This window comes from Ischnura elegans, chromosome 5 (genome assembly GCF_921293095.1).
Source record: "Ischnura elegans chromosome 5, ioIscEleg1.1, whole genome shotgun sequence".
NCBI classification, from domain to species: domain Eukaryota; kingdom Metazoa; phylum Arthropoda; class Insecta; order Odonata; family Coenagrionidae; genus Ischnura; species Ischnura elegans.
The window spans coordinates 131,149,877-131,161,967 of NC_060250.1; the positions used below are offsets into that span (position 1 = coordinate 131,149,877).

Genomic DNA, 12,091 nt, shown 5'->3' on the forward strand with positions numbered 1-12,091 from the left:
TACTTTTGTTGGAATTGGAAAAATGAACGAAGTCGCTATTTCCTATTATTTCCATCCTTTAAACTCTAACGATAAGTTAAAGAAACTACTTTGCACTTTCAAACCCGAATTTATCCCGAAAATATTACATAAGTACGATAATAGTTGTAAATTAAGTTATTTAGAAATTATTGAAGTTTTAGGACTTTGAGTTTTGCGAAATTTATGTATTTTAAATAGCTTGAAAAGTTTTTAATCTTCCCAGATGTTTTCATTGGTTTTAAAAATCTACATGCATCTTAATGCCAGTTGCGTCCTTGATGGGACTCAACTCCCGTCTCCTTCAATTCATCCTCTATACCACCCCCTCCCTCCTATCCCAAAATGCACCCCCACCCCCTCTTGGCTTCCCCCACTCCTTCTGGAAATTCATAAAAGCCGCGCTTGAAATATTTTCTATAGTTGGCTCTCTCTTCGTTGTTGAAATCGATCGGAGCACATTATTTGATTTTTTATCCTTTTATTATTTATGCTTATTTCATATCATTACTTTCCTTGTCCTTTATATATCTTCTATTGTATAGAAAGTCAGTCGTGATAGTAATTAATCCTAGGCGTTCATCCATCCAGCGTTGGAGTTGCGCTCTAGAAATTTTCGTTGCATCACGATCGCTCTCTTATCGTTTGAATCACGGATATTTATCCTTTGGTTGTGCGATTGAAGTTTTTGGTGAATGAAAAAAGTACGCGTTTCAAGAAGGAAAAAGCGCTGGAGCCACCACATTAAATAATTCACCTCAACTAGTGATTTTTTTCGGCGTTAATTCGAGCGATGCCTCAAAAAGGATGGAAGATTGATCGAGTGATTGATGTTGAGTGTATGTTTTTCATTTTTTGGCATAAATATCCGCCACGGTCCACAACGTCTCGCTACACATCGCTACACATCGTCTGAACAGAATATAATTTATTCGCACAAATATATTTCCATTGCATTGTGAATGACAAAAAAGTGTAACCTGCTCCACAGCCACAGTCCGTGGGAATAAGAGTCTCGCTTGCGACACTCAAGGGAAGAAAAGTCAGGAAGAAAGGCCATTTATTGATGGTGACGCGGCAGACTGCGTGAAGTATCGCTTTACTTTAGTGCCTTTGCCACGGTGACCTCTTCCAGCACTAGGGTCACCTCCAGGGGGATCAGGAGGGGGTGAGGACGAATCCGCGCGGAAGGCGGGGGCCCGCCTACCCACACCCCTCCCTCCCCCTACCATGCCACCACGCACAAACAAAAGAAAGAGCGTGGCGCGCGTCCTCCCCTTCCGGGTGCCACGCCCACTCGATCGGAGAGACATCTAACGACGGAGTGACTCAAACGAATCGCAAATTCATGCCTGGCGCGCAAAAATAGTCATCCTTTGATACTTTTGCGCGTATTTACCAACTTACAACGTGCATTGGATTCGCGACGAAGGATTGAGTTATGGAGCGTGAGTTAAATAAAAATATGACGCGTAAACTTTCGGCCAACAGTTCGCTCCTTTACTTCAGCATCATCATCATCAGAGGAATTTAAGTATAACTGTAAACGTAAGAAACGCTTACCGAAACATAACTTAGAAAATATCATACAAATACAATGAATTTTCCATTTGCTTATTATGTCATACTGACGTGTCCTAGTAAAGAAAATGGAAATCCTATGCTCAAATTTTGCTCAAAATAGGACAAAAATTGACGCAATATATGGTCAATTCAGTCAAAATATAGTGGAAGTATGAACTTGCATGTATATATGTGTATAAATCGTGACGTAGTAGCATTGTGAATTACGTTAAAGCATACACTTCAAAGGAATTTATGCCAACCGTCACTACAGTGGCGACAATATTTAGTGACTCTGAGAACTCAATATTTTCACAAAATTGCCGTTATTAATGAACTGATTTTTGCTGCTTTCATTACTTTCACGAAGTACAAGATACAAAATCAAACTAGCTGTTCAATGTGATAAAAAAATCAACAATCAAGATCTCGAAAAAAGCAGCAAATAGGTCAATTGAGTATTTATAAAAATAGAAATAAATTTTTTAAAATGATATCATCACTGAAGAATGTTTTCAATAATAATAATAATAATAACACCAATATTATTAAAAATCGCGATAGGCATGCGAAAGAGTTGCTTGAACTTAAAAAAAGTGGGGGGAACTTAAGTGGGGAAAAGCCGCAAAAAGATAAGTAATTCAGTTGAAAAGAGTCAACTCTGAAATTTAAACCCAGCGAAAAATTCAGTGGATTCTTTCATCAGTATCGACAGGAATCGAAGCTGAGCTTTGATAAGTCTTGCACCCTATGTCCAGTTTTCGTCTTTACAGGTCGTATTTACCATATTGTCCTTAGTATACGATTTGGACTACTTACACATTTTTATCCCTGCCGCTTAAAGAGATTAATACAATATGATTGAATTTCAGACATCATGATTTTTCAGGGAGTGAATCCTATCTCATTATTTATTAACGATAGGCGGAGGGTAATTCTTTATATTTTATTAAGTCTCCTCCATTACTTAGAAAACTTGGCTCCAGATAGCTTCAATTTCAGTTGTCAGTACTTCGGTGGGTAAAGTATGGTTGAATTTTTATAATAATGTACTTTCACTCCAGTTGATGTTTCGGAACAGGTGCGTTTTCTTGGCTCATATTGCTCTGGCAACACAACGTTGGTAACGAAAAGCATTTAACCTATGAATACGAGTTTATCATAAATCTAAGAAAAAGATCTATATTATTTGCATTTACCCAAATTCATATTTCAGATACTTGTTGCCTTTTTCAGTTATTGTTGTCTATCTTTGTATTGAGCTGCATTGGTGTTTATTTGCCATTGCACATATTAAAAATAGGATTGGGCTTTATTTTTAAAATCTTTAATATTCTCAGTACAAGTGTGTAAAGGGATAAATGGATGTATGGATTTTGGCTTGAGCACATTTTATTAATGGCGGAGGAAAAACTCTGGATTTAAAACGAAGAGAAAGGTGTGATAAAATACTTTTCGGGAAATCCACGAAACACGGCGGCTTGATTGCATAAGAGTTTATGGCTTCGAGTTGCAGTTTCGTGAAACCTAAGACACTTGTTTTCAAAATGAGTTATCTAAGGCAATTCTATAATTTTAACATCCTTTATATTTCGTAGCTTCGAGCATCCTACACGATTTTATATGGTTGAGATTATAAATATAAAGTTCAGAGAGTAATTGAGTTCAGAGAGCATCTGTGACGCTTTATCTCCATGGTCAACATTTATCTGTAAATGTTACTCTGGTCCTTGAATAATTGGCCTTAGTCTTCAAAGTTTATCCACCCGACGTTGGAGTTTCTCGGAGGAAAATGTCATTCTTGCATTTTTGAAGTTGCTTCTTTGGAAAATGTTGAAAATTTGCTGTTTACTGAGTTACAAGTTTCTATGTGAAGTTTCCGTGCCTGAAAGGTTGTTATCTTTTTTTTTTGGAATTCCCAAACTTATAAAAGTTTCGGATCAACACAGACGTTTTTAAACTTTCCGTTGTATCAAGTAGCAATAGGAACGAAACCCTTGGGTCGGGTTCGCAGGATACACTCCTGGGGCAAGGACTATAAGCGATCAGCTTTTCTCCTCTGCCACCAGAAGGGGAAGGAAGGAAAAGGAGGCGCCGCCGCGATGAGAGCCCGACGACGCGTCGTCGGGCTCTCATCGCGACGCCTCCAGGGGTAGGACGGGGAAGAAGGGGAGGGGGCGAGGAATCCTGCACCGTCACAAAGGCGGGCAGGTCCTACCATCAGCGAAACCAAGCAATACGCAATTAATAGGCTACCAATTTTAGTAGATTTTCCTATGAGGAAGAAAAATCTATCGATCAAATCGGTAGATTGTATCAAGTAGCAGCCGATTGCCAGTTTTTATACACGTAATTTTAGTTATGCTCTGCAATGTCATTTTTCTCTCGGAAACGCATCATAATTTTTTTTCGCCGTTTAAATGATTTCATTATAATGCAGGAAAAATAAGCGAAGAAGAAATTTATATATTTCGATTCATTTTAATTGTTAGTCAAATTATTTTTACCCTCGTTTATCCACCGTTCGTAAATATGTATTTTTTTATCATATAAATGAAAAATTGGAAAATATTTACTTCATTTAATCTCTGGGCACTATTTTGTGTTGTGGTGATGGCGAATGAATTTGCGGAAACCTTTACGGTGATTTGAATATAAATTTCTTTCCTCCAACAAAGCTCCAAAAAATCTTTCAGAATTATAATAGAATATTTTACCTGTCCCCGGATGAGTATGAATTAAGTTTTAAATGATGTTTCAATTTTAAAGAACGATCATCAATGTGCGTGACTGAATTTTATTAGTGTTAAAAATTAAATTACTACCGTTGAAAAAATTACAACCATTCATTAGCTAAGGCGGTGATACTTGGCTGTGGTGGTTGGTGAAGGAATTTTCTTCTTGGAAGAGTGAAAAACCGTTTGTGTTGATCGAATTCTAGATAGAAAATTCTAAAAAGTGCCGCTGATGGTTGTTTATGGGTTCGGGGCCACATCTCATTTGCAAAGTTGCTTTCGACAATGCCTTTTCTTCCGCGCTTCGACGCTCCGCCCTTCAATAAATACTCTTCTAAGGAAAATAATAGGTGGCCTTTTCACGGCAAGGAACCCTGCGTCGCGACGCGTCGTCATGAATAATGCATGAGACACGGTGCTGATATTACCTCGCTTACTTGCTGTTCCAATGGCTGTTGGTCCGGCTCTCCGTGAAGTTGGAAACACGGGAGATATCAATCCCCTTGCTTAACATCCGCCGAGTGACCTGGATTCTATTCACGAGGGAATTCAGTGTGGTGGCCACTTATTTTTGTGACATTACGGGATTTTTAATCTCGTTCGTGCAATAGCTTCATTTAACCAAATCCTCATTCTATAATTCCATATTGTTATTTCCTGGTCGTTAAAACGGCTATTTCTTTATAAGCCACGAAAACTAAGGGGTTTTTCGTCATTTATGTAGCCTTCGAAAATAAATTCATTTCGTAAGTGACGCATTTGAATTCTGAAATTGAAAGCATCATTAACAGGGATGTTTCCTATTTTCTAAGTCTTGTGTCAATCAATTACATTTAATGGGCCGACTCATGAGACTGTTGAATATTTTGATTATTCATACCTTACCCTTTTTTACGCAAATATTGGTACTAGTTCCACTAAATCATCCATGAACTTTGGCAGCAAGGCATGTCATGACGTGTCTAGCTTAAGCACTGGTTTTTCAATGCCTGATTGCGATATAAATCATGATGTTACTATATTGTCCTCATCCAATTTACTTCACTGTCACTGACTTCGCTGTTCACCATTCTCTATGGTTTAGGATACGTATATCAAAACTGTGTTCCAGCTTGATATAGTCCTTGAAAACTGACGAATGTTTTACAATTCGCGGATTAAATTTATTGGCGGTACTCGAATTCTTTCTCGTTGCTAGAGCTCTCTCTTATCCGCTATTATCATTCTCAATTTCCACCGTAACGCAATCCATTGGGGTGAAAGACAGAGTACCATATTTGTGGTTCCTTATAATTTAATAACCGTTAATTCGGATTCCTACTTAAACTGAACGGCTTAACATCTAGTTAGCTCATCCGGCATTGAAAGTTTTTCCCAACTCAATTCTTTAACATTGCGTTTTCTTTCATTGTAGCTTTATTTTTTCAGTGATGGTAGTGATAATCGTGCTTCCTTTTATTACTTTTGTTTAAAGCATTGATTGATTTACTTGGAAACGCTACAGATTTATTTCAATGGACATCGGATTCTTCTACGCGGGCTTCTTGCGCAAAGCTTAGCAGTTTGCCACATTTTGGATAGGGGACAGCAATGATTTAATTCGGTATCCAATGCAGTATGCAACCCGCCAAACGTGTTTATATCCTGTGCATAGAGCAACCCGCGATTCTCCCAAGTTTGCTTATGGCGAGATACGTGGTATATGAGAATTGCAATAACGAATATGCAATTATTTGATTTGTTTGTTTGTATTTTTCGTTGAAACCAAAAGGCAAAGTATCCATTACACTTCGAAATAAACTTCGACTTAACCAATGGAAGCGGACTAGCCTTTTTATTGGCTTTTGGCGATTATTACCCTATTTTTTTTTTAGTTCTATCCGAATGGATTCTTTGTTCCTTAATCATTGCTTTATTTTTACGCCGTTGCTTCCAGAGCTTAAGTACCCACCGTGCCATATTGGTCATTCCACCTCTATCAACAAGCGGTTATCCCTGAGGGCCTCACATTTCGATAATATTTTCTTTATGGTTCTGTGTCCACCTCAAACCAAATTCCCTGAGACCGTCATGTGAAATTAATTTTTATGCGTTAAGTTCAAATTTAAATATTTTCGCATTTTTTCCAAAAAACGTACCTTGAATCGTATATAACTCCAATTTCTCCACCAAATTATCGTAGGCGTTAAAGACTTACTTTAAAGCTTAGACTTTGCGTAAGACACGGAATGTGTAAATTGTTTATATAATTTTATGGTGATTTCTTTTCGACTTCCAATTCCATAATATTTTTGACATGTTCTTTCTTTCTCCTCTCTTTTGATCAGTAACGGTGCTCAGAGCAAGGGAGGCGGCCCTGGGAAGCCCAAGTCTCCCGCGCCCATGAACTCGACGGTGGGGCTGAGGGGAGGGGGCGGCGGGGGAAGTCTGGTGGTGAACGCGGGGGGCCCGCAGACGATGGGGGGCCCGCAGCAGAGGCCCGGAGCGGTCACAGTCGCCATGAACGGAACCAGCGACATACGGTGAGCACTCATTTCAACTATATAAGTTCTCTATCAGCTTCACGTCAATTACCATGGGCGGAATTCCCAGATTCGAGAACCAAAAAGACGGACTTTGGCTCCGGGACGCTGCGCTCACCAATACTCTATCTATATTCCCATGGAAATTTAGTGTCGCTTAATCGCGAGATGGAGAGTCTATAGATGTTTTTTTTCCTTCGCGGTCCATCCAAATTGGCTCCGCAATAGAATATGGGCTTACTAAATGGCACTTCCATTCCAGAGCAAACGCCGCGGTTGGCGGTGTAAGTGTTTCAGGGTGTTTATTTTGAGTAATGAGATTAATTCATTTAAAGAAATTTATCTGTGATACCGCCTCCAGACTCTAGTATCTCCGTTGTATCCACCTTTATCATCATAACACACGCCTGCAGGCGAGTTTTCCACGCTTCGTACTCTCTCTGGAATTGATCAACAGAAACTCAATCCCTCGGAGCGTGCGTACAAGTCACGTATGTTAGACAGCATCTAGTGTCACGTGGTGGTTTTATTTCCACTTCGGGGAAGCGAAAAAAATCTGCTGGGCCAAGGGCGAGGGACCATAGGGGCTTAAGTTCAAATTTTAAAGTTTTTTTTCGAAATGAAAAAAGCATTGCTCCTTAATTTTTGGATGGTCTACGGAAGTAATAAATGCAACATTCAACGGTATAATTAATTTTTGCCATGAATACCGTAATCTGGAATTAGTCGATTTTAGTTAACGCGTAAAATGAACCCATTTTAGCACAATTGAACTGCTATCTTCATCGTTACGTGCATCTTTAAATTTGTGTCCCTACTGTTTAAAATATATTTTTACATAGATTGGAAAAATAAATTACTTTCGTAGCTGTTCATGTTTTTAAAAACTAACGGCCGTATTCATAGATTTCCGCTAAAACACGCTAGTAGGGCGACTAACTTAGTCGGCTACTAAGACCTCTTAGTCGCCTACTAAGATTTGGTATTCATGGATTGTATTACGTGAGCTACTAAGAGCTACTAACTTAGTATGCTACTAGCCAGCTCGGCAGCCGATACTCGGTAGCGATTTGGGTTCAACCCGCTAGGCTACGCTTGACAACACTGCATCTGACTCCTCCGCGGCGCGGAAAATTGGTAACACTATCAAACAAAAGAAATTGATTCAGAAAAATGCATTAAAATTTTTACTTCATAATGGATAATTCGATGTGATATCGCATCTCAGACATATTTTTTGATTGCTGTACACAAAAAGTATGCAATACCTTTGGGAAAGGGTAGATTCATGAGTAATACCGAAGCATTTGTATGTTTGAGATGCAGTTATTGCTTTACAAACGGCCGTATATTTATTGATCATATACATTGCGTATTGTTTGCACTTCCGATATTTGTTTCCATTAGTGTATGCGTGATTAGTATGGAAAAACATAACTAGCAACGTCAGTATTATACATATCTGTACTCGGAAAGCAGAAATACACCTCAATGTCGGAGTAGAAACGAAAACTTTTGCAACGCAGAAATGAATCGTTAAGAAAATAACGTTGAGATGAATGTGTGAATGATACACATTTATTACGTTACAAACACCTACGTGCGAGCAATTAGTAACATATGTTTGCAACTCCTAAAATGTTAGTCAAGGAAACAACAATCTGCTTCGCTGCATTTAAATATTTCAAATATTGACAGCGTGCGGAAATATACGGCATATAGTTTACTAGAGGTGGTTAATGTAAAAAACAAAGCATAATTAACGTAACTTGTTTTACTTATTTATTGCTGATCATATCACAAATAGCACTACAACGCACACAACATTTCACTACACATTTCACGAACTGTCTTTATGACACTTATAATCCGTACATTCTGAATCAACTGGTTCAATGAAAAGCTTGACTCACACTTAATTTAAAACACTATAACGTAACTCTAGTAAACAATGATAATCAGTTTTCCAATCACTCTGCACACACCAAAAGAATTTGCACTCGTTGACGTTCGAAAGAATTCTTCACATCTCACTTCCCACTCATCACTAATGATTTAGAATCAGTTGATGTTATTTCACATTACCATTACGTAGACAATGAAATAAATAGGCTGACACAAATTTTTAAACCAGAAATTGTAACATCCACAAACTTCCAATCTCACTCTCCAAGTTATCACTCGTACCGTAACCAAAACAAAAACAACAGCGCAACGAAATACGCGAAATGTAAACACAGCCGAAAGCTCACGATAAAGTGACAAGAATAAGTAATATAATCAAACAAAAATTATAAGCGTACAAGCGAATGAAAATTTATAAGCGTTTGCTGTATCCCTAAAGAACAACTGCTTCAAATATGAAACATATCCCCTTCGCAACAGCTAGTAGATACCTTTGATCGAAATGATTAAACCAGTATGAAAGAAATAAATAATTTTGTCGAAGCTCATACACTCACAAATCACTTCACTTGTCGCTTCACTCTTTACTTCATCGTCTATATGCAATCAATTCACTTAGGGGCGCATTGAATGTACAAATTGTGTTCACTTACACTAGAGGCACACGTTCACTGCAAGTCGTAGCTTCCTCGCAGTTACGAAAAACTTTCAATTCCTGTCAACAATTACACTACATACGTTGCCTGCCTTACTTGAAGAATGGATTCTCGTATTCCATTTTGGCACAAATGCATAAAAACTCTATAACAGTATACAAATAAAACCGGAGTTCGATCATCCACAACGGTCCGCCATATTTAGTAGCTCCCTTAGACAAGGCCGGAGGGCGACTAAGAACCGGCTACTAAGTTAGTAGCATACTAAGCTTAGTAGCCCTTACTAACGATCTATGAATACCATTTTGCTAGTATGCTACTACTTAGAACGCTACTTGAGCGTTAGTAGCTTACTAAGGAAACTATGAATACGGCCGTAAGTGTTTCCTAACCGTGTGTCAAAATTATTGAAGCTGAAAATTGTAAGATTTTTTTCTCGGGCACTAATTATTTATGCATTTTAAATTGGGTTCTCTGTTTTAAGGAATTGACGAAAAAACTTACGGATATTTGAAGTTTTTGTATTTTTAGAGTTTTAATCACTTATGATTTCTGCTATTAATTTGATTTACTCCTTTATGCATCTTATCGCATGAGTGTGGGTTTTTAAGTGAGTGTGAGTCTTGCTGATCTGGCCTCAAAGGGCTCCTAAGGGCCCAAGGTTACTTCAAACCTTCATTATATTCTGAAATCTGAATAATAAGATGAAGCACTCGAGCCAAAACGAAACATTTCATTTGCAAGTGACCGGGCGTAAAGCGTGTGTCCTTAATGCCGCGCGTCGGGAATGCAGTTAATTTTTTCTCCAAACGCTCCAACATTCACCGTTTTTGTTCCTGAGGGCCGTCGCTGACTGACTTTTTAACCTGTGGTATTGCTCAAGTTTCAAATTTTGGTGCGTGCGCTTCATTGGGCCCGACTGGTACACTAAATTCCAAAAGACCTCTTGCATAATATATCATTTTTGAAGGAACTGCGTATGATACTTCAATTCAATCAGAGATAAACATTAGCTATGAGATGCCGCTGTTTGGTCTCACTTCCTAGATTTAAATTAAGGAATACCAACGTTTGGCCCCTCTTAACCTTCAACTGCCTTTCTACAATGCAAGTATCCATTTCATTTATTCAGTGGTCCTCAAACAAGGTACAATATATCAAGGTTAAACTAAGGAAAGCAAGGATTACTGACTAGAAAAAATAAACTTATCAATAACGCTAATAAAATTATGCATTACAATTTCTCATTGAAAGTCTTGCAAAGCCAATAATAGCGATGGAAACTCATCTGGGCGGTTTAGGAATAGTTTATAAATTTCTTCACTAATAAGGGGATGGCATTTAAATTTAATTCAGAACTTCGAACTAAAGAAACTTTCTGAGAAAAAAATTGACGTGGACAAGTTTTAAACTATTCGAAAGTTTAATAACGTAACTGGTGATGGAATAATATTTTTGACATCTTACAGGACTACCCCCGCATATGATAATGGCTCATGGACTAGCAGTAGTTCAGAAAACTATTTTTGCCATTTAATAACCAACCAAATAGGCTACTGAAGCAAGGGATAAGCATGTAAACAGATTAGGATGAATTGTTTCAGATTACTTCTAGCATTAATACCAATATGGACATGCTTAACAGACTTCTGAAGACCTCAGATCCACATGTTCAAGCTCAAGGAAATGTCAAATGTAAAGAAATAAACCGCATACTAAGAATCTCTACTTCTACTTTAGCCACTTCTCGCATGACATTATTTTTAAAATAACTATGAAACTGAAGAAGGTGAATTTCGAAATAAAAGTAAATATGAAGACGATTATTAGCAGATTAGCCGATTTTTTTGTTCATGTTTGGTTGGTCCTTGGTCATGCTTGGAAAATCATACTGAGGTTCATCAGTATGATTTTCAAGCAAAACCTTGGAGGGCTAATGTTTTTTGCTAAAAATATTTGTATTTTTTGTTTTGTAAATCTTGAAATCAAATTTTGAGGTTAGTAGGTACAACTAATTCCGTACATTAGAGTAGCATCTAGTAGATCGAGTAGCATAAATGAATATTTTGGCCAGTCTTTTGGGCCTATTGTTTTATTCCGCTGCTGTGCACCGTTCTTGGTTTGGAATGAATCACATACATATCTCTAACGATTTCGAAGTTGAGGGTTTTTATTGCCGGCCACTGCTTCTGGTTGCTGCTCAGTCTCCTCGCGTGCTTTTCTTTTTATTGACGCTGACATTCCACCATTATCCTGAACCACTGGCGTCATACTAATAGTAGATACATGCGGTGGCAATGTAAATTTGGTTTTTGGCATGGAGGGATATTTATTAGTTATATGCACTGCCAACTTGGTGGTAAAAAAAATTTTTGTTACTATCACGCGCGTTGCATTTCTCTGGCTCTCAGAATCATTGAAAGTGTGAGATGTTTACGAACGATGATTAAGGACCAACCCTCCACTAGCTAAAAAGCTGGTATACACTAGTAGTGGTCAAGGACCTCACCATGGTCGCTATTTACATACGTTTATGTCATTGTACGTTTTTTTATGTTTTATTTTGTTGATAATTTTTTATTGCGGAAAATATTTTTTATTGAATTTCAATGCTTTTATGTCTTTTCCTTAATGTTAAATTTTTATTTGGATGAAAGAAATGACCTTAAAGCATGTATTTCATGCTTTAATA

The 12,091-nt window shown here is 37.8% G+C and overlaps 1 protein-coding gene across 4 annotated transcripts in view; it reads left to right on the top strand.

The window, feature by feature from the left end:
* LOC124159564 (WD repeat-containing protein 47) overlaps nt 1–12,091 on the top strand; it is a 569,600-nt gene that overhangs the window by 388,646 nt on the left and 168,863 nt on the right. For all 4 annotated transcript variants that reach the window (XM_046535460.1, XM_046535459.1, XM_046535462.1 and 1 more), the window contains one exon: nt 6,644–6,838. In XM_046535460.1, coding sequence (XP_046391416.1) covers nt 6,644–6,838 — 195 coding nt within the window. The remainder of the gene's footprint in view (nt 1–6,643; nt 6,839–12,091) is intronic.